This window comes from Alexandromys fortis, unplaced genomic scaffold (assembly GCF_014885135.2).
Source record: "Alexandromys fortis isolate MF-2015 unplaced genomic scaffold, M_Fortis_MF-2015_v1.1 scaffold_196, whole genome shotgun sequence".
In the NCBI taxonomy this organism is placed as follows: Eukaryota; Metazoa; Chordata; class Mammalia; order Rodentia; family Cricetidae; genus Alexandromys; species Alexandromys fortis.
Genome location: NW_026068078.1, coordinates 2,831,362 through 2,854,763, shown reverse-complemented (window position 1 = coordinate 2,854,763; position 23,402 = coordinate 2,831,362). Strand labels below are relative to the sequence as shown.

The window sequence follows — 23,402 nt, the reverse complement described above, 5'->3', positions numbered from 1 at the left end:
ACCAGTCATGTTTGGTTCTACCCTGTGTCTCTGGGATATCCAGTCTCCAGTTCCTGGCCATCCAGGCAGTGTGTGCATGGGCTCATCTTATGGAGTGGACTTCAAGTTAAATCAGACATTGCTTGGCCACCCCAACAAGTTCTGTGCCACCATTGCCCTAGCACATCTTGCACACAGCACAGATTGTAGGTTGAGCTTTTTTTTTTTTTTGAGAGGAGCTGGGTTGCTGTCCATGTTTTCTTTCAGTAGCCTGCAGAGTGCAGAGTACCTTTCCCAACCAAAGAGGAGTGTAGGCTTCTTGCAGGCACCGGCTCATTCTGGACAGATTCTCAATGAGCTGTGTGGATGCTGATCTCGGCAATGCGGCCCATGTCAGTCTTCACAGAGCAACCCTTTGCCCTAGCATCAGCCTGGGTTGTTTGGGAATCTCCACAGGACCCCTCCAGGGCTCCCCTCTCTACCCCCCCCCCCACCAACAACTCAGCTCAAGGCAACCCAGCCCCACCACTAGGAACCCTATCTGGTTACAAAAAATGGTCAGGTCAGACTCCATATTCCTATTACCAGGAGTCGTCAGCAGGGTCCCCCTCATAGATCCCAGGAAGTTTTCACTGCACTAGGTTTCCACACTGACTCCCACAAGGTCCCCAATTCCAGCCATCTCTTCCACACTCCCTCTTTCCATTCTATCTCCTCCTACCTAATCCCATCTGATTCTGTCCCCAGCCAATCCCAGTCCACCCATAAAATCTAGGTCTAAGTTACCTCACTCAGGATAATTTTTTTCTGTCCCATCCATTTGCCTGCGAATTTCATGATGTTGTTATTCCATTGTGAATACTCCATTGTGAAACTGTACCACATTTTCTTTATTCTGTTGAGGGACATCTAGGGTTTTGTTTTGTTTTTCCAGATTCTGGCTATTATGCATAGAGCAGCAATGAACATGTTTGAGCAAGTGTCTCTGTGGCAGAATAAAGTATCCTTTGGGTATATGCCCAAGAGTGGTGTACTTGGATCTTGGAATAGATTGATTCCTGACTTTATGAGGAGCCACCACACTGATTTCCATAGTGGCTGTACAAGTTTACACTCCCACCAGCAATGGAGGAGTGGTCCCCCTGCTCCACATCCTTGCCAGCATGAGCTGTCACTTGTGTAATTGATCTTACCCATTCTGACAGATGTAAGATGGAATCTCAAAGTAGTTTTGGTCTGCATTTGGATGATGGCTAAGGATGTTGAATATTTCTTTAAATGTGTCTCAGCCATTTGAGATCCCTTTATTGAGAATTCTGTTTAGATATATACCCCTAATTTTTCATTGGATTGTTGGGGTTTAACATATTAATTTCTTTATATATTTTGGATATTAGCCCTCTATCAAATGTAGGGTTGTAAAAACTTTTTCCCATTCCGTAGGCTGGATTGGTGGTGTCCTTAACCTTACAGAAGCTTTTCAGTTTCATGAAGGCCCATGTATTACTGATCTTAGTATCTGTTCCGAAAGTCTTTTCCTGGACCAGGGCATTAAAGGTTATTCCCCACTTTTCTCTTCCATCAGATTCAGTGTATCTGGTTTTATGCTGGTACATTTTTTTGATCCACCTTGAACTTGAATTTTGTGCAGGGTGATAAGTATGGATCTATTTGTATTCTTCTACATGCAGATGTCCAAGTTGACCACCACCATTGGTTGACGATACTTTCCTTTCTCCAGTGTGTTTTTCTGGCTTCTTTATCAAAACTCAGGTGTCCATAGGTGTGTAGATTTATGTCTAGGTCTTCAATTCATTCCCATTAATCAAGGTGTTGGTTTTTAAGCCAATACCATGAAATTTTTACTACTATAGTTCTATAGTACACCGTGAAATCAGGGGTAGTGATACCTCCAGAACTTCTTTCATTATTTAGGATTTTTTTGGTTGTCCTATGTGTTTTTGTTCTTCCATCCGAAGTTGAGAACTGTTCTTTCAAGTAAACATGTTTCTTATACAAGAAAAAAAAAAGGATAGCTACAAAAGTGTTACACAAAGATAATGAAGGGAAATGGGGCATGGACTACATACCAGAGTCAAGTTTATTAGACTAGAGTTTAGTCCGATGTTGCTTCTTATTAGTTTTGGTTAATTATACAAAATTATGGTTTTCATTGTGACCTTGTCAGACTTGTTTATATTGTGTTTTAATATGATTCATTCCCATTACCCTTCTCTGACTCCCTCCCTACTCCTACTGGCTGTCTTCCTCTTCTCAGTCTTTCTCCTTCTTTCAACTCTCTTTCTTTTGGCCAAGATTCTGTATGTAATAAGAGAAACCATGTAACAGTTGTCTCGCAGGGTCTGGATTATTTCTCTTAACATGACCGCTGCCAAGTCTATATATTTTGGGGCAAATGACACAATTTCATCCTTCTTAATGGCATAATAGTAGATAGATAGATAGATAGATAGATAGATAGATAGATAGATATCATACTTTATCCAGCTATCTAGACTGGCTCTATATCTGCAGTATGGTACACAGTACCTCAGTAAACATGGATGTGCACACATCTCTGTAGTGTACTTACTTAAAGTCCTTTGAGAACATATCCAGGAACAGGAGAGCCAGATCATATGGCAACACTTTTTCTAGTTTTTTTAAGACCCTTCATACCGATTTCCATAGTGACTACACCGATCTACATTCCCGCCCACAGTGTAAGGGATCTACAGTCAGGGTATCCTTGCACAATTGGTTTGTGGTTTGTTTTCTCTGATGATAGCCACTCTGGCTGAGGTGAGATGTAAAGGTATCTTAGTGCAATTTTGATTTTCATTCCTTGATGACTAAAAATAGTGAATATTTATTTTTGTATTAATTGTATAATTTGCATAATTTTTCTCTTGAGACTTTTCAGTATAATTCATCTGCTCATCTATATTGATTATTTGGGTATTTAATTTTAGACATTAATCTCTAATAACAAACATGGATTTTTCTCATATTCAACATGTCAGTTTTCTATATTGAGCAATTCTCCAGCTCTGCATGGACTCCAGCTTGGTCTTTTACAGTTTAACTCAGTTCTGATACAAACTACCTCAAGCTAAGCAGAGAGCCCACTGCGCAGTTCCATTAAACTGCCTCCCACATTGGATGTCAGTCAAAGCCAGTGGATGATAGGTTACTCATCTCTCTGACGGCAGCCAATAAGCTGTTCCAATGAGCTGTCCTCAGGTCTGATCCTTTGCTGTGCTAGGTTACAGAACTCAGAGAACCACTGCAGGTTAATCTTAAAGGATATTTAAAAATATGAAAATAAATAACTAAGTGAAAGAAAAGAGGGCAAGGTCCAGATACCTCCTGGGAACAGGAGAGAGTCAAACTGAAGTGCTCCCTCCCAGCACCCAGGGAAGATGGTAAGCGAAACTGAGAGTCCCTACTCACAGCATGGTTTCTGGGGACCAATTGTCCTTCGTCCTGCTGAAACTATCAGAAGTCCCATCAAGTTGCCTGAGAAAAAAAATTCTCCAAAACTCTAGAATATTCAGGGATTAAGGTACTCTATGTATATCATGCTCATCATTCAAAAAATAATAGTTAGGGAGGCTGTATTAGGAAGCCAAGAGAAAATGCATATGTTTTACTATGTCAGCTCTCACAGTTTCCACCCTGTGAGGACCAAGAAGCCCAAGTCAGAGAATGAAGGAGAAACAGTGCATCTAACTATCGCTTCCCAAGGGGCTTTTGTACAATGAGTCACAATCCTTGAAGGAATTGTTTTAATCCTAATTGTGCTATGATTATTGTTTTAATTAGACATAATAGGAGTTGTGGGTGCCCAATCTTTGACTTGTTGTTAGATAAGATAGTTTCGGGCTGTAACTCTCCAGAATTTATGCGAGGCAACTGTATTGACGAGTAAAGCAAGGAATACCACCCTCTCCTCTGCTACACATTTGTTAACTTGCACTACAGTGTAATAGCTTGAAGTTTAAGTTCAGCGGCACCCCCATGTGTAGGGCACCACATTTAAACATACCAAGACTCCACATAAAGCGGTTACTTGAGCAGTAGGATTAACAAGTCAGCAGATGTTAAAGTTTACTTAGAATGAGCTGAGGTCACTGAAGTGCAACACCAGTTGGTGCCCTTTCTACTTTTCTGATGGATAAAAATTGTCTTGTAGATTTTGGATTTCCAATACGATCATGCAACCTTTTTGGAGCCTCCGTTCACAAGTAAGCGCTTTCCCATCTGGTTGCGTCCTCCCTGTGACAATGGTTGCCCTACAAGTAAGGGAGCTTCTGTCTTATGTTATTCTTAAGCTCGTGTCTCGGCCTCCTGCTTGCTGAGATGTGATCAGGCTGAATGACAGCCTTGCCCACCACAGACAGAGCCATTTCAGCCCTCAGCCCCTCCTCACCATGAGAGGGTGAGATGAGATGGGACGAAATCCTCCTCCCTTTTTAATCTGTCAGATGTTCCTGTCACGACGCCCATATTTGACTAAGCTCCTTCTGAGCTTGCTACCCATGCCCTCCAGAGTTGTTTCCTCCATAAAGCTACTCTGAACTGTGGCTTGCTCCACACTCACCTGTTGCTGTTATAGAACAGCATGACCAGAAGCCATTAAGGAAAAGAGGGGGCCATTTTAGCACATGGTTCCACAGGGAGAGTCCATCGTGCTGAGGAAGGCAGGACAGGGTGACAGATGCATTCAGGAAGCAGTGACAGATGGAGACAGAGGCAGACACAGACAGACATAGTAACGCAGATACAGGCAGAGACCCAGAGATACAGAGAAAGACATAGAACAAGAAGACGAGTGATATTATAAAGCAAAACAAACAAAAACCCTTGTGGTGTATTTCTTCCAGCAAGAGTCACCCTCCTGAAGGTTCCATAACTCCCCCAAATGCCAACAACAACTGTGAATCAAGTGTTCAAATTCATGAGCCTAGAAGAGGCATTTCTTATTCTAGCCACCACGTCTTTGTAGTCACACTGTAGCGAGTGTCTTGCTTCTAGAATCTGTAAAAGAGACTTCATAATATTCAGCAGATGCAGCAATAAGCAGCCTAGCTCCAAATGCAGGCTCGCCTACAGGTGGCAACACAGCCCACAGACATAAGCCAGAAGGCAACAGTTCAAAATACAAGTTCATGAGCAATCAGCGGGGCCAATTAGCAAGGCAAAATAAGACCTCGGCTGTGCTGACCATTGCTGAAACCCATACTTACAGGTACCAGTGGCCACCACTCTTACAGACCGGCTACAATTTTCACATAAAATTGGTTCAAATGTGGACAGGTGAAGACATACATGTGCCAGGAGGGAAGGAAAAAAAATTACTGACAAAATGGGGCTTGCTGGGGAGAATCAGACACACTGTCAAGAAGGTAAATAAATGATTTCAAAGATCAAGGGGAGGCGTGGCCAACAACACTAATGGAGACTGTGGAAGATTGGTCATACATTTAGTCACATGGAAGACATGAAAGGAACAGGGATGCGCAGGGACTTGAAAGCCGCTGCAAATATCAAAAGTGAAGTCAGGCGTCATTACAGGCAGTAACGTGAGAAGTCTCTGTAGTAGAGTAGCTTCTTCTGAACTGAAACGCTTGCTCCAGGAGCAAGAGGAGAGGCTGCCAAAACTCATGAGGTAATGAGTGAGCATCACAAGTCTGGGAAAACTGAAGCTTGGAGGTTCCCCAGGACTGCGGAAGCCATAAGTAACTGCTCAAGAGAAACTGAGCAGCAAGCTATAGAGCGGTCTCTGGGAATGTTCCACTCCTGTGCAAGCCGTGCAGAGAGCTCCACGGATGCAGCTTGGTGATGAGCTACTTTTGAGTCATCCTTGTTGTTGCAAATAACACTCCACTTGTAGTGGCATTTCATTTGTATTTTAATAAATAAAGCTTGCCCGAGGATCAGAAAAGTAAAACGGCCCCAATGGCCAGCCTTACAGACCAAGCAGTGGTGGCACACACCTTTAATCCCAGTAGCCACACTAGTTTGCCATAGAAAGTGGGCGGTAGTGGTGCACGCCCTTAATACCAGCCCTAGAGAGGAATATAAAATGGGAGGAGACAGCTCTCACACACAGTCTCATTCTAAGATTCCTGGAGGCAGGATCACCATTTTGGACTGAGGCAGAAGTAAGAGCCAGTGACTGGCTGCTTTGCTTTTCTGACCTTCAGGTTGAACCCCAATTTCTGACTCTGGGATTGTATTAATCATGCTTCATTCACTCCAGCTAGTAACCCAAATAAAAACTCAGTAGTTCAACAAGTTGGACCCTGGAGCAGCCGTTCCTCCAGTCTGCTATCCTTCCCGTCTGGGGTAAGTACCTGTACGTTTAGGAAAGATTTATCACAAAAAAAAAAAAAAAAGTCTCATTGATTGTGCCAGTGAAAACCTAATATGTGCGTGTTTTTGATGGTTCTTGTTTTCTCATTTGCATTAATGGTTGATGTGTTTTCCTTTCAAAGTGTTAAAATCTGCCGGGCTTGGCAGCACAGCCCTGTACTCCCAGCACTCGGCGGGTAAAGGCAGGTGGAGCTACTACAACTTGTTTGATTTCATTCCTCCTCTTACGCCCACCCCTACCTGAGCATCCATCACCAATCTGTCCTTATCTTTCTAAATTCTTCTCTTTCCTCAGTTTTGTACATCTCTCCTCATAATTCCATCCCTGCCCGTGCCCAGACTCAAAACATCTCAAGCAGGAAATGGTGTTCAAACCCCGAGGCAAGCTAATCCTATAATTCTTTAGGAAATTCAGTTTCTGCACAGAAAGGCGTGATTAAGAACAAGTCGATAGCACTTGTATCAGGATCAGAAGACACGATTGGCAAACTACTCAGCGCAAAATTCATTTCAGAATAGCTGATGTTTTTCTTTCATCATTTTCTTCATTTTCCATATAAAACCATACTTTCCTTTCCTCTCCTGCTTATACTTCACCCATCTTTCCTTCCTGGCTTCAGGCCTGCCTTCCTTTCTCCATCTTTTGATTTGTCATTTCTTTCTTTCCCTTCCCCTCCCTCTCAGGTTAATGCACAGTGGTTGAGTCACTCTGGAGCATAAGAAGACATCAGTGCTCAGTTCAGGAGGTGAGCACTAGAGACGGAGAGGACCTCAGTTCTGAACCCGCCAGAAGCAAAGATGGAGCAAGCCAGCCTCGCCATGAAAACACCCAGCAGTGTAAGTCAGGGTTAGCTCCTGGAATGCGGTCTCCTGGATGGTCATAATTGGTAGTAGATATGCTTTGCTAATTAATGCTCTGGTGAGAGCATGCTTTGCATGAAGGAAGAACTCCTGGTAATTTGCAAGTCAGTTTTAGAAGAATCTCTATGAAAATCATAACAAAATAAGAACTGTCATCATTTAAAGAAACAGCTTAGAAACAGCCCCAATGGGAAATACTGTGATCACGGAGGTAGCTTTCCCAGGGTGAGGCTCATCCATTGCACTGCACATACGCTGTCCCTTATGAGTTTCCAAAATTTTGGGGAATTGCATAATTAGTGATAGTGGAGGGGGAGGCTGTGTTCCCATTTTCCCTTTATTTTTGTGTTAAAGAGATAAGCAACTTATTCAATCCTGCAAAGTTTATAAAGAGTATGTTTAAATACTTATCTCCAAAATATCTATCAATAAAGGAAAATCAGTAGAGAAAAGCAAAGATTGGAGATTTGCAAACTAAAATGAATCAATGTTATAAGACAGAGGAAGTCCGTTATAATGGCAAATTAAATGTTCTATGCCCTATTTCACTAGGATGAACTTGGGCTAGAAAAGTAGGAGGGGCAGTGTTTCTCTTGTTACTTCCAAGGTGCTGCTGGTCTTTTCTTACCAGGTTCTTTGCATCATAGAGTGTAATCTCCAGGTAAGTGAGCAATGGTAGAAAATACAAGGCAGGAATTTAAACTCAGAGAGCAGAACTGGGCTTCATAAACCAACATTGGTACTTTGTGGAATTTTAAATACAGAGAAATCAACTAAGAATTCCAATCAGCTCTCTGCAGCTAAAAGAAGGTATACTATGCATGTATAAGTGATATATATGTATATATGTGTTATATGTATATGTACATACATACATACATGTGTATAGATGTGAACTTACATTATAACATTTTATATAAGTTTTTATTTTAATCATACATAAAAGACACAAGAGATTGTTTCCAATGAATAAGTAACTGTTTTCACCTCTAAAGGAGACAAACAGGATGGCTGCTCAGGGTAGGAGATGGGAACTGGACTTCTTATCTCACTGTTTCTTGTTCATTAGCAGTAACACATGTCACCACTTCATTTTTGTATGCATCTAGGTCATCAAATGCCGGGCAGCTGTTGCCTGGACAACCAATGCCCCCCTTTCCATTGAGGAGGTTGAAGTTGATCCACCAAAGGCCGGTGAGGTCCGAATTAAGGTAAATATAAATGGTGATACATTGAGTAGATATGGACGTATATGTGTGTGTGTTTACAATGATTTTTTAATTTAGGAAACATGGTATTCTACATTAAAGAGAGTTAAGAGTTCCTATGATATACAGATTGATATTGGTGTCTAGTAATAATGAGGTTGTTGCATTTTGTTAAAATGTCACAAACCTAAGACAGATAAATACTAAGTGGTCGGTAATATTTTTAAAATACTAATGATTTTTGGATTTGAAAATCAGACTGGGGAGGGATCAGTGAAGTCACATAAAAGCCAGGCAAGAGGCATACATTTGTAACTGGGAGTTAGAGACAGGAGAATCCCCTGGACTTTTCTGGTCAACCAGTGAGGCCAAAGTGATGAGCCTCTGTTTCTGGTTCAGTGGGAAACCTTGTCTCAAAAAATAGAGGAGTAAATGAGGACAGATATCTGGACTTCAACCTCTGGTGCATGTGTGGCGCACACACACAGACATACAAGCACACACACACAGAAAGAGAGAGAGAGAGAGAGAGAGAGAGAGAGAGAGAGAGAGAGAGAGAGAGAGAAAGTTCTCTTTCATACACACAGGAAACACACACATAGGAAAGCTCATTCATACACACATAAGTCATATACACACAAAGTAAGATTGGTGGAAATCAACACAACTGTTGGTTCCTAAAGTTCACTTTTTGACAGTTACAGAGCTATTCTGATATATAACTATTCAGTGGCTGTAGGTGTCCTCCCAGACTTGTGTTAAAGTGTGGTTTCCAATATAATGATTCCAGGAATGTCTCTAAGAAGTAAGTGTGTAGATCGTGGGGCCTTGGCCCTCACAAATAGATTAAAGCTGTTCTTGTAGGAAGAGATTACTTACAGGCTCCTAACAAAAGCACGATTCTGCACCCACCTACCTCTCTATATCACACACATTCATCTGCTGTTTGCCATGTTGTAACAGAAGGTGGGCCCTTGGGTGAGAGACCATGGTCTTAGATTCACCAGATTCCACAGTTGTGAGCCAAATAAACCGATAGGGTCAGAATGACATAATCGGTGATATTCTGTTACATCAGGAGACAAGAGACTCAGACAAAAGCAGGTGCTCTGCTGCAGTGGGAGTGGCTATGAGGCCCAGGCCCCCCTCCCACACTTGTTTCCTGGGAGGTTCTCCACTCCAGGTATGACAGATCTAGAGTTCTAGAGATTAATCACCGACCTTCTTCTGCCATTCTCAACTGTAGGAAAAGTTTGCTCTAGACAGGACCACCTCACCAGGGTCTGCTCTGGCCATCATCACAGAATACCATCATGCGTGTGTTTTAGAGAAGATTTACTTTCTCACAGTTCCAGAGTCTGGAAGTCTTCTAGATGAGGGAGCCAGCATGCCTGGTTCTGATAAAAGCTCTCATACTGGCATAGATAGATAGATAGATAGATAGATAGATAGATAGATAGATAGATAGATAGATGCTCGTCTTCTTGCTGTACCTTTCTGTGAGAGAGAAAGAGGGGACATGGAAAGGAGAAGGAAGCTCCTGGTCTCTCTCTTCATAAAGATAGAAGCTGTGAATTCATGGCTTCATCTGAAACTGACTACCTCCCTCCATGTGCTATTATACTGGGGACTGCTAGACTAACACATCCCATGAAACCTAATCCATTTTAAAGATACATTTCATTTTAAAAGTGTGTGTGTATGTGTGTCTGTGTGTGTGTGTGTACTTGTGTGCTGGTGCCCCCTAGAAGCCACAAATACACTGAAGCTGGAAAGACAGACAGTTGTGAGCTACCCAACTTCAGTGCTAAGAACAAACTCAGGTCCTCTGCAGGAGCAGAAAGCATTCTTAACTGATAAATCTTCTCACAAGCCTCTCCATCTAGTCCCCTGAGAAAGACATTAAGCCATTCATGAGGGTAGTGCTCTTGACCCATGCATTGAAGCCATTGCTGATTTTCAATACTTGCTATTTTGGGAGGTAAGAGTCTAGCATGTGAACCTCTCATGAAGCAGACCACACCCAAACCTTACCCAAGATCTTGGTGATAAGCATTTAAGAGAGGCCTGGAACTCTGTGAGCAAGCAGCAGCAAACTCAACACAGAAAACCGGGCAAAGATGCAATTAATAGTTCACGCTGACATCACTGAATCTCTGCAGATCTAAAGCTGTGGACCGGACTAGACTGATTTCCCTCAAGACCAAGCAGAGAGGGCATTTGAAAACAGAAAGCAAACAAGCAAAAGGGCAGAGAGAGATGAGATTCTGGGGCAACTAGAAGCATCAAGTAAACAAAAGGACAGAGAGGGATGGGACTGCCAGGTAACTGCTTGGATCAATGGCATGAATAAACAGACCAAGAAAACACACAGATAAACATCTCCCATCCGGGAAGAGCCCAGAGGAATAAAGAAAATAACATCAAAGTGAGCAGATTGCCAAAGCGAAAGAGCAATTTTACAAAGAATTTGGAACGTTCCAAGGATCAATTTCTGCGGGCCAGAAAAAAAAAAATAACAAAAATAAAGAGAATGTCTAGATAAAACTTGTTAGCTCTGTCAACATTTGCCAAGGGAAATATGCAGTCTGAAACTGATCTGACTGGCCACCAGCTCCATCAGCTGTGCCCCTGAGGACAACTAAGTGACCTTTTGAATTGGAACAGTTAGAGAAAGAAAACTGTTGCAAAGAGGAAAAGACAAGGAAGCTGTATAGGGCAGAAGAACCTTTGGAGATGGCTTCAAAGGCCTTTCCAGGTCCCTTTTTGCAATGTTAGCTGGTATCATGAAACAGCACGCGGGATGGGCATGGGAAAGCTGTCACAGAAAGGCTTGGGGTTTAGACTGTTTTACTTCTTGGCATGGAATTTAGGGAAGAACACCAAAATGTTACCCAGGTTTCCCTCCCTGTGAGTTCAGGTAACAAGATATGCCCTAAAGTTCCTGCTGTATTGACCACATCCCACAGTTTGTAACAAAGTGCTGGAAAGATTTTAGTGATGTTTGCCAAGTTAAGGCAGTCGGGGCAAAATTATGAAGACAAGAGAAACTCCGTGTTGTGTTCTGTGGGCACAATGATGTCACTTGAAGTTGTAACCTATTTTTCTCTGCAAGACTCAATAATTTTATGACCAGGTATTTTAATATAATAATTGCATTCATTCTTCGAGGGCCTCATGCATGCATGCAATATGTTTTGATCATATTCACCCCTGCCCACATCCCCATCCTCTTCCTACTTCATGTCCTTTTTCTTCTTAATAGCTCACTGGGTCCAGTTTCTGGGGCTGGTTTAGCGAGCTAAGCCTTTGTCCTGTACATTTTAGAGGTAAAGTTTCAAACAGCTAATTACCTAGACTAAGACTATGAGTCAAATGAAAGGTGAAGGTAAGTAGAGAATATTAATAGTTTGTTAGGGTAGAACAAAGGCCAGTAGGTCATACTCTCCTGAGTTGCCTGTTAAAGAACTCAGGGCTACCCAAACCTGTTTATCAATCAGTAAGGGCAGACATACTGTCTCTGTTCAGTACCTCCTGCCTAGGGCTCCTTTCTTGCCAATAAGTCCTGTCAATAAGGATAATTATGGGGGACTGGCTTTATGTAGATTTGACTCTGAGAACAAAGTGAATGCTTCCATACCAGGGCCCCAAGGTGTGGGAGAGGTCATCCAGTTGCCAGTGCAGGATAAGTCAGGTTTACAGGATGATTTATCCACTGCTGGGATATTTTGGGATGAATCCCTTAATGGGAGGGAGAAAGCCGTGACTTCAGACTATTTCTACAGAATTGACAGTGACTATCCAAACGATAGGTGTTCCCAAAGCTTTGCACATCAGGCTCCCCATAAGGTGCACACTTGTGGGTTTTTCTAGTGATCTGTGAGCTGTACTTTTATTTTATAATAGTTGTGGCTCACAGCACCAGTTTATGCTGCTCATATGTGCACAGTGTGGGTCACTGGAGCACAGTTGGCCTACCCAGGACCATCCTCCTAAAGAAAACTGACTCACGTGGCAGCCACCAACTGTCAGTTGTTCCTCAGCTAGGCGTGAGCTTGGGAACCCTTCTCTCCTGGGATGCTGAATGGCTTCATCTTGTGCTGGTGACCACAGCCGCTGTGAGTTTATGGGTGCATTTATCCTGTCATGTCCAGAGGACACTGTTTCTCCCTGGTCTTCCTCAACCTCTGGCTCTTACTATCTTTCCAACCCCTCTTCCACTAGATGGCCCCAGTCTTGGGGAAGTGTGTGACGAAGATGTCCCACTGACAGCAGAGAGTGCCGTACATACTCTACACTTTAACCAGCTGTGAGTTTCTTCATTAGCTTTCGTCAACAGCACAAAGGAGCTTTGCTGAAGAGATCTGAGAGATGCCCCAATTGAGGAGTAAACATGCATGTCTTTAGAGGGCAGGTTGATACTCTGTCCCTTTAGCAATAAGACAATAGGAATAGGTCTGCTTCTAGAGCCTATGAACCCCCAACCAGTCTATCCCTCCTCCTGGGGTTCATCTTGAGGACTTTCTGGCCAGACAACTTATTGCAATTTCCAGCTAAACATCCTGTTTGTTCCTGTGCTCCCTCTATCCTCTTGGTGATTAGCTATAGGGCCTTGTTTTCTCCATCGCGGGCCTGGTAATTTCCCACCTGCCTAAAGGGAATTTCATTGTGCAGCAGCTAGGTATATAAGGTTTTTCCTAAGGTTGAATAAACAGCATTCGGCAGTCTCTTCTCACAGATGACCCACGTCTCTTGTGTGTTCCTTTAATCTCCAGGCCCTTGCCCTGCTCGCAAACGGTACAGTAACACCAACTGTACCGTAGAGAGTTAACTGTACCGTAGAGAGTAACGCAGGAATTACACTCATTAATCCCATTTCCTTTTCTACTATACCTTCTCTTTTACAACATTTTCTTCCCTCTCCCACTAGGGGCTTCTTTTGGTTTTCCTGGTGTATTAGTTAGGATTCTATTGCTGTGATAACGCACGATGACCTGAAGCAAGAGCCTCCTTAGTCTTATTCATCAAAACCCCGAGTCAGATATTAGCGTGAAAGCTGAAAGATCAGAGAAGCAGAGCAGCAGCCCCTAGAGACTTCTTACCTATATGAAATCTCAAACCAAATGGGGAGCAAGATCCATCTGCACCTCCCTAGTGCACCACCAATGCTCGACTCTGTTTCTCTCTTAGACTGGCTCAAACCCATATAGCCCAGGGTCTTCTGATCTTCCTGCTTCCTCCCAAAGTACTGGGATTAAAGGTGTGTGACACCACTGCCTGGCCTCTAGGGTTAACTAGTGGCTGGCTCCTCCCTCTGATCTCCAGGCAAGCTTTGTGTGTCAGAACACAAACAAAATAACATTCAACAATGAGCAACTGCAGCTTGGAAAGAAAAGGATTTATCTCATTTTACTCCTGTCCAATCACACGCCATCGCTGAGGGAAATCAAGGCAGGAACTTGAAGCAGAGGCCATGGAGAGGTGCTGCTTACTGGATTGCTCACTCCTGGCTTGCTCAGCTCATTCTCTTATGCAACCCAGGACCACCAGGCCAGGATGGCAAGGCCCACAGCGAACAGGACCCATCCACCTCAGTTATTAATCAAGACAATGCCCACAGACTTTACTACAGGCCAATCTGTTGGAAGAATTTTTTTTCAATTAACTTTCTCTTTCCCCAGTTATACTAGGCTTGGTTTAGTTGACAAAAACCAACCAGCACACCTGGCTTTACAAGTACTCAAAGTTAAACATGAAAATCTAAAGATCTGATGCCAGGATCCACATATTCGTGAGAACAGAGTGAGTCTGTCTTTCTGTCATTTTATCTCAATGTATTTAATCATCTTTTCAGATTTTATACTCCGGGGTCTGTGGTACTGATAACCACATCCTGGAAGGGAAAGACAAAATGCCACTTCCTATCATCCTGGGCCATGAGGGAGCTGGGCTTGTGGAGAGTGTCGGACAAGGCGTAACTACTGTAAAGCCAGGTAGGTAACTAGACGCGATACTGATGCTAACCAGGGAAGCAGGAAGAGGTTTAGCTTTTCTGTCACTTAAGGAATTAAGAGGCAGGACTGAAGAAATGATTCAGAGGTTAAGAGCATTGGCTGGTCTTCCAAAGGTCCTGAGTTCAATTCCCAGCAACCACATGGTGGCTCACAATCATCTGTAATGAGATCTGGTACCTTCTTCTGGCATGCATATACTCAGGCAGAACCCTGTATACATAATAAATAAATAAATCAAAAGAAAGAAAGAGAGAGAGAGAAAAGAGAGGGAAAGAGAAAGGAAGGAAAAGAGGGAGGGAGGGAGGGAGGGAGGGAGGGAGGGAGGAAGGAAGGAATTAAGAGGCAGGGAAAGGTGTTATCAGAAATCACATGGAGCCCCAGTAGAGCTATCATATGATTTCAAATGGTAACTGGGAAATCAAGGTCCTCTCTTGACGTTCTTAGTTTTATTAATGAAAGAATTTAAGAAAAATCACAAATAAGCTTTAGGACAAAGAACAGACTCAAACAGAAGCATGAAGACAGTTTATTGGAGCTTAAAAGGAAGAACCAGGGCAGGCAAACAGGAAGGGGGAGGGGAAGTGGAGAAGAGAAGGAAGGAAAGTCACGCTGCTCGAACTGAGGCAGCATGGGGGTCAGCCCCCCTCCCCCTAGGCACATACAGCCACAGGTCGAGGAGAGGAGCTTTAGAAAAAGGAGTAGGGAATCCCAAAGCATTGATTATGGGGTGTGAGAACATCCTTAGGATACAGCCAGCATCTGAGAGAAAAAGAAGAAATAACTATGTCTTTCCAGACCGGTCTCAGAAGGGCGAGCAGACTCCAAACTCATGGTGGGTATGGTAGGGATGGTGTTGGGTTTCAGGTGTGCCAGAAAGGAAGGGCACGCACCTTCAGATGAACCCAGTTTCTTTCTTTCTTTCTTTTTTTTTTTTTTTTTTTTTTTGATTTTTCAAGACAGGTTTTCTCCATAGCTTTTGGTTCCTGTCCTGGAACTAGCTCTTGTAGTCCAGGCTGGCCTCGAACTCACAGAGATCCGCCTGCCTCTGCCTCCCGAGTGCTGGGATTAAAGGCGTGCGCCACCACCGCCCGGCTTGAACCCAGTTTCTTGTGGGTGCTTCCTAGCCAGGTTCCAGCTGTGCCCTGTGTATTAGCTTTAAAGGGAGGGACAAGGACCTGTCTCCGCCCAGAGGTAGATTCCATTTTTTACAATGCAGCACCAATTCCTGTCCTAATTCCCACTCTGACTCTTTCCCTGGGGTAACATAAAGACCTCAAAATGCACCATATGTTGACAAAACCATTAATCTGCATCCAGACATCAGCTACAGAAATAGGCAACCTGGGTTTCAGAGCCCAGGTGAAGACGGAGTTCAGGGGTGTGAACACTTACCTTCTTACCTGTCCTTCACAGGCTGTGCTCAATTCCCTCATGGAAAAATAGAATATTCATATTCTTCTAATTTTATTTTTTTAAAGCCTAAAAGAATTCTTACCCATTCATCTTTATGGATATTATCTCACACCAGTCCACTCAAAATTAAACTAAGAATTACAATAGATACACTGTATCACAACATTGGCAAACATAAAACATGAAACCTATTCAGTACACACACGTGTGTCTGCACTAATGTTTTCAATTATACAAACAGTAGTATCATGTGTAAGAGTTTCTCCTAGACTTCGTATTTCCTTTCCCCACACTACAGACCTTCCTGTTTCAAACACTTGATAACATCACATTATTCTAACAAAAAGTTTGCCATAGATTTTATTTTGTTTTCTTTTACGTATTTTGTGAGCATGCTATGCCAGGAATACGGGTGAACACATCTGTGCCTTCCCATGATGTCAGAATATACTGACTAACAGTAAGTTCACACGGCACAGCAGTTTGGTTGGCAGGAACTTGCCAGGCGTTCCTGATCGCCTTGATCGCAAGCCCTGGCTGGGGCACCTGTGAGTTGCTCCCTTCCCATCCTAATTACGAATACCAACTCTGACCACACGGCACACAGCACACAGTACATACATCTGTGGCTATATGAGGGTAGAAACTACAGAACAGTTATATGTGTCGGTTACAGAGGCAAGGCATTGCAGGGGACCTAAGATAGAAAGCTGGAAAACTGAAAGACAAGCCAATAAACTGAGGCTTTATGAGGGCTGAGACCTCTGGATGGTGTCCTAGGAGCAGTCAGTTCCCTCCTTTCCCAAAAGGAGTCAAAAGCTGCTTGTAAAGTCATCTTTCGGGGCAATCAATCTGAAAACCATTGTTTTACGTGATACGGAGTAGCTCAGGGCAGGGCACAGACTGATCTCAATCACCTATGAAGCAATGCCCTGAAAAGGGTCAATTCCTTTGATTAACTTAGCTCCTTAATGACAGAATAGCATGTAGGGCACAGGCCGCCTTTCCCCAAGTTCTAGTATGATACAGCACCTCATAATGAGTGCTGGTTCTAATTTAGCTCGTATATGATTCATTCTTCCAATAAATATCAGTAAGCACAGATTCTACTTTTCTCATGGAACACTGAGCCAAACAGACAAGCCTTGTATACCACAAAGACTGATTTCACTCTTAGATGTAGCTACCTCTTGTCTTTGAACCTCAAAGCCACGAGTTGCAAATATCTAAATTCTTTTCTTTTTAATCTTGCAGGTCTATTTATATTAAAATTGAATTTTTTTTACCCCAGAGTGGAGTGATAATTAACTTCAAATACCATGCCCCTGCTCCTCTGCAACAAATTGATGGCATCTGCTCTAACCAGTTCCCAATGGCATTGACTGTATTCCAGGTCTCCCCTGAGTTGGCATAACTTTCTCTATTCTTTTTCCTCAGGAGATAAAGTTTTAATGCTTCCGCTTCCAGAATGTAGAAAATGCATCTACTGCCTCCACCCGAAGGGCAACCTCTGTGAGAAAGAGAAGTTAGTTCCCATTTTGACTTCTTACCTCACTTGCTTTCCTCGGGAGAGGGGTTGACTCAGTCCTGAAAACGTCTTTTCATTTCTCTTCTTTGTTGCTCCGTCTGTGGAGTAGTATTCTCTCTCCGACGGGATTAATGTTGGATGGAACCAGCAGATTTACCTGCAGAGGGAAGAAAATCTATCATCTTTACGGGACCAGCACCTTCACGGAGTACACCGTGGTAGATGAAATCGCCGTGGTGACGATCGATGCTGCTGCTCCCATGGACAAAGTCTGTATCATGAGCTGTGAGGTGCCGACAGGCTTTGGAGCTGTGTTTAATACAGCGCAGGTAAGGACACATTTGAGCTGTTTTCAGTGACTGTCTGTGGGTAAAAGGGGAGCCACATGGCCGGAAGGCTCCTTCAGTCATGGACAAAACCAAAGAGGCCTCCCCTGCTCCCTCTTCATTTCCTACTAACACAAGATCACCTCTGAATCTGCAGGTCACCCCTGGCTCCACCTGCGTGGTTTTTGGACTCGGAGGGATCGGCTCAGCCATTGTCATGGCCTGCAAAGCTTCTGGTGCTTCTAGAATCATCGGGGTTGACATCAATGAGAAGAAGTTTCGCCGGGCAAGAGCCTTGGGTGTCACTGATTGTCTCAACCCTAGAAAGCTCCAGAAGCCAGTCCAGGAGGTGGTGATGGAAATGACAGGTGTGGGTGTTGACTTTGCCTTTGAGGCCATCGGCCTCATTGAAACCATGGTATGTGTCTTGAGCACCTTTCACAAACACACTAACTTATTAAAGTCAGGAGTTTACTGCTGCTTGTTTTATTTGGAAGGGTGTTGCAAACTGAACCAAGGGCCTCCAGCATACTAATCTTGGCTCTATATGTCCAGACCTGATGAAGGGCTATGCATTTTTACCTAGCCTTTTTGAGCATACTGGCATGCCTTGCACTGTTCTACCCATTTCATTTGTAGATCAGCCTTCCCAGCTAATTAATAATATCTTCATCTTCAAGACGAAGATATTAATCTTAATGAATTTAAACAGCTTACTCTAGGCATGCATGCTACTTGATCATAGTACGTCTCCCACATATTCCCCGAAAGCACACATCAGCATTGTTATCAAACTTGAAGAACACAACCTGCGCCACAAGATGGCCTGGCCACCCACCCTCCATAAGCCAATTTAAAGACCCAATTAAAATTTCAAAAGTAAAAAAAAAAGAAGATGTAATCAATGTGGCCACATTGGGAAGGACCCAGTGAAGCCCCCAAGTCCATATTCCAGGTCGTGAAGTAAGAGCAAAATTGAAACAGATACATGCATCTGAGCAGTCCTGGCCAAGGTTTGTTCCCACCCGCCCTTGGTCGGTCCTGTCTGCACTTCAGTCTCATCCTGTAAGGTGGGCCAGCAAGCTGTTCCAACTGTGAGATCTTTCTCCAGGAGACAAATGCCCACGCTGGCTGATGCCCTTTTCCTCTCCTAGACTATGGTTCATGGGACAATACCCATTTCTTTGAGGCTGTTTGTTTTAGTAGTCTACTGATCCAATTGAGGGTCAAAGGCATCTTTAGAGGACCTTCATTTCTACCAGGCTTGCTACAAGTTACATGCAGAGCTGCTGAGATCGTAACCATTCTGTGTCTGCATTTAGGTCTCAGCGTTGAAGTCCTGCAATATGAGCTACGGAGTGTGTGTGATTATGGGAGTTGCTCCAACAGGTTCACAGCTCTCCTTTGACCCAATGGTGCTTCTCCCAGGGAGAACCTTGAAATCTTCTATTATGGGAGGTAAGCCTTTCCGTTTCCTTTCTCTTCCCAGAATCCTCTGCATGCTCCTCGGAGGGGACAGTGGGGAAGAGGGGAAGAAGTAGAAGACAGTCTATCAGAAAATGGCAAGGTGGGCTGTGCTCTCCTCACTATTTAGGAAGAAACTGAATGCTGGGAATACTAAATGATTCAGCTTTGAGTTATAGCTAACTGTCTATCTTTGTCCATTTTGTTGCTGTCAGTGTGTGTGTATGTGTGTGGTGTGGTTAACTTTCACAAAAAAAAAAAGAGGTTTGTTTTGCTTTGTCAATACATTTTTTCTTTTATGTGTATTTTACCTGCATGTATGTATATGCATCTCTTGTGTGCTTGGTGCCCTTGAAGGTTAGAAGAGGGTATCGGCTCCCTTGGGGCTGAAGTTACAGATAGATGTAAATGGCCACGTGGATACTGGGAAATGAACCTAGGTCATCTAGAAGAGAAACAAGTGCTCTCAGCCAATGAGTCATCTCTCCAGCTTGTGTCAGGATAGTTTTATCAGAGCAAGAGAAAAAAGAAACTGAAATTCACATCAAATAGGAAGCAATGAGCTTTGGATAGCCAAGATGACCTCAACTGTGTGCCACAGGGTGCAGACCCACGTCTGTGGCTGCTAAGGGATATCAGATACAGCCTTCTGGCTCAGCACAAAGGACTATACGGTCTGCAGCAAGAATAGTGCCCACTCAGTAAGACAGAAGCTGGGAAGTAAACAGCGGAGGGAGAATTGCCTGCTGAGCCATCACTGGGCCACTGGTTCCAATCTCTCTTCTATTCAGACAAGACACTTTGCCACCTTCCTCTCATGAGCCTGACATCCTGCAAGCTTTGTGGTCTGTTTCCTGCCAGGCACTATGCTCCCTTAGAGGCTCTTCCAGGCTTTTAGAAGGACCCTAGGATTCCACACAACTGCTGGAAACCTGAACGTGTTTGGCTCCAGGTATCTGATTGACCGGCCTTGTGCCTCTCAGATCTCCAGACCTCAATTTTTGGCCTTGATTTTTACCAGTGACTCCAATCCCAAAGTTGAAATTTGAAAGTGCCTTATTCCCAAACACCATGTGTGCCTTCTTGCTGTGTGTTTATCCTAATTTATTAATGACACCAAGTGTGTGTGCATGTGCAAAGGCTTGAGGCATGCTGGATACTAACAGCCAGTTATCTCACCAATTCATAAAACTCGTTCCCTAAAAAGAGGAATTATTTCAATATAGATAAAAGAATCTTCTGCAGAGGCTGTCCCCTTGTTCGTTGTTATTCTGACAGGTTCCAGGTTAGTGAAAACCCTGCACATCAATCAGTTATGCAGTAGGCGGATACCATATTGTTTCTGCGGTACAGATGCTGAATGTCCACTGAGTCAGTAACTTAGAGGTCCCCAGAATGGTGCTACCGAGAGAGAGGTTCTGTGGCCCTTTAGGAGGTGAGGCCTTCTGGGAAGTCCTTATGTCCTTGGGTGTGTGAGTGTCAATGAGACTGTGCTAGAATTTTCCTCTTCCTTTGTGAAAGGGAAGACAGAAATAAGAGACTCAGCGCAGTCATGCTCAGAGCCCCTCACCCCCCGGCTGTCCTTTGTTTCCAGGACACTAACCACTTCCTGCCACCTTCACCTTCCAGCTGATGTTAGAGCCTCAGAGGAGAGGAGTCTGGTCAATCAGCCAGAGGAGAGGTGCTGCAGGAAACTGTTCGCACCCTGAAGACAACGGAGAGCTTTAGGCACATGGGTTATGGTGATAGTCACGAGAACATAGGTAGTAGGGCTCTTCTATAGCCCTGGAAATTACAGTGCTGTCAGTGACTGGATTCTGCTAGCAACACACCATTGGCTTTGACACGTAAAAAAAGGACCAATGAATGAACAGCTTTGATAATTTTAGAAATAGGCAATTGTGGGAGCCTTCAGTCAGCTCTGATATTTTTCACATCCTGTTACTTTTGTCTTTTCCTTCTACAGGGTATAAAACCAGAGACGACATCCCTAAACTAGTGACAGACTACGTACAAAAGAAAATCAACATAGACGCTCTTATAACCCATAAGCTGCCTTTTGAAAAAGTCAACAAAGCATTCAAATTGTTGCGAGAGGAAAACTGGTCAGTATTTGTGTGAATGGGGTAAGTGTGTGTGTGCATATATGTGTGTCTGTGCATATGCACTTATGTGTGTGCAAGTAAGATGTTCCTGGGTGTGGTGACATACATGTGACTTTCAGTCAAAGTGTTATGAAAAGTCCATGCTCCCTTGGCCCTCTGCCACCCTCATGATGACATGTGACAGTAAATGGTAATTCAATTGTCAGGTGAATTCTTGGATATCACATTTCTATCTCCAACGCCAGCATCAACTGCAAGACCTCAAGTGTGAGAACTGCTCAGGAATAAGTTTTTGCTTAAAAGATTAAATAAAAGGGAGAATAGATGAGCAAACTTCCCTACTATGGATGTTTTAGAATGGCGGACTTAGGATGCTTTGTGCTCTAGGGAACTTGCTAATATATAAAGCACAATGTGCATTGCTCTTCTTCTCAATGACTAGAATTTGGAAATTATTGAGAGCATAGCACCTCAGTTGATGAGAAAACCAACATCAACAAAAAGACTGACATTTCAATTCAAAATGTAATCCAATGACTGTTTTCACACGGCCTTTCACAATTAGAAAACAGAATTACTACTCCAGTTCCCACCAGACCAGTGAGTGGCCACCTCAAGAGTGGCGAGAGCTCACAGGGTGAAATGCACCCATAACCGAGGCAGGACAGCTCGGGCTGTCTGTTCTCGTACTGTCTGGTTCTCGTTGCTACATTCAGATCTCATGATTGACAGTTCTTTGCTGGCCTCCATTACAGATATTTTCAGTATCTGTAAAAGAAAGGGCAGTAACAAGAGTAAATCTGGGAAATGGAGATGGGTGAGTCATTCTCTCTCCTAAATGGTAGATGCTATAATTGCTTTGTGCTGTCTCCGTGAGCACAGACAAGTCAGTAACATCAACATCTGCTCTTCTGTGTTTCAGCATCCGCTGTGTTCTCTCGCTCTAAGATCCTGACAATGTGCTACACTAGCATCCTCAGCAGGGTTCTTTGGTGCTTCTTTACCTTCTTGAAGATCAAAATCGGAAAGACACACATATGCAATGTTAACAAATTAAACTGTTAAAGAAAGTTAACTATTTTTCTCCGTTCCCTTCTGCCCCTTTCTCCTACCCTCTCCCATACTGTGGAATAATCTTTTTTGTATACTGTGAAGATGTGTTGTTCTCATTGCTTCAATAAAGAGCTAAATGACCAATAGGTAGGCATGAAGAAGTTAAACAGGAGAACCAGCCTGGGACAACATTGGGAGGAAGAAGAGAGGGGTCACCAAGAGACCTGGAGAAAAGTGAGGAAGCCAGGCAAATATCATGACAGGTCCCAAATACCTCAGTTAAAAATTAGGCCCCAGTCCTTGCTTCTTGCAACTGAGCAGGCTGTTTCTGAGGAAGTCATGAACAAAGGATAATCGATCTTTAAGACCGCAACAGCAGCTCAAGGTATTCTAGGCCTGAGCCAGCACCCCACCTCCACCACCACAAAGCTCCACGGCAGCCAAGGAAGAACACAGCCTGGAACTTGTCCTGGCCTGCCCCCAAATAGAAAAGCTACAGCCTTAGCAAGCCTTTCCTAGCCTTAGCCAATTAGAAATATACTAACATAATTGCCACTCACTTAAGCCAATCATAGATAAAATTACCTAACTGCCCTAGGAACTCCCCGTAGCTGCGCCTAAAAGAAGCCTTCATGTCCCTCTCAGGGTGGTCACCATTTTGTACAGGTGAGCAACCCCACATGCACGTGCTATTAATAAACGCTCTGGCTTATTGCATACGTGGATGGTGGTCTTTTGTGGGACTTCTCCAGGACCCTAACAAGATGCAAGATGAACTTGTTGTGCAAAAAAAAAAAAAAAGTACCAAGAAATACAGGTCAAGGTCAATTTAAGTTGTAAGCATTAGTTAGCAACAAGCCTAAGCTATCAGCCAAATGTTTACAATTAACAAGAAGCCTCTGTGTGGTTAATTGGGAACTGTTGGGAGCTGGCTAGGGGGACAGAAACATCCAGCAACAAAAATCCTGGGCATATTATGTCAGAAACAGAGATGAGTATGCATTTGCCTTAGCACAAAGCAGAATTTATTGAATAACCATAAACACACAAGAGACCACAGTTTCAATAGCAGC

At 43.5% G+C, this 23,402-nt stretch overlaps 1 protein-coding gene across 1 annotated transcript; it reads left to right on the top strand.

Annotated features, from left to right (window-relative positions):
- Positions 1-6,041: 6,041 nt before the first annotated feature.
- On the top strand, positions 6,042-23,026 carry LOC126488343 (alcohol dehydrogenase 1-like). The gene is made up of 10 exons (XM_050121762.1): positions 6,042-6,330; positions 7,042-7,194; positions 8,328-8,429; positions 14,281-14,419; positions 17,291-17,378; positions 17,491-17,710; positions 17,865-18,125; positions 19,030-19,165; positions 21,138-21,276; positions 22,199-23,026. The coding sequence occupies exons 2-10, from the start codon at positions 7,156-7,158 to the stop codon at positions 22,221-22,223; spliced, it is 1,149 nt and encodes a 382-aa protein (XP_049977719.1). The 5' UTR covers positions 6,042-6,330; positions 7,042-7,155; the 3' UTR covers positions 22,224-23,026.
- Positions 23,027-23,402: the final 376 nt, after the last annotated feature.

Coding starts and splice junctions, on each gene's coding strand:
- LOC126488343 (XM_050121762.1), top strand. CDS start 7,156: ATGGAGCAAGCCAGCCTCGCCATGAAAACACCCAGCAGT. Junction 17,711..17,864: donor CTGTGTTTAATACAGCGCAG/GTAAGGACACAT, acceptor CTGAATCTGCAG/GTCACCCCTGGCTCCACCTG. Junction 21,277..22,198: donor TTGTTGCGAGAGGAAAACTG/GTCAGTATTTGT, acceptor TCTGTGTTTCAG/CATCCGCTGTGTTCTCTCGC.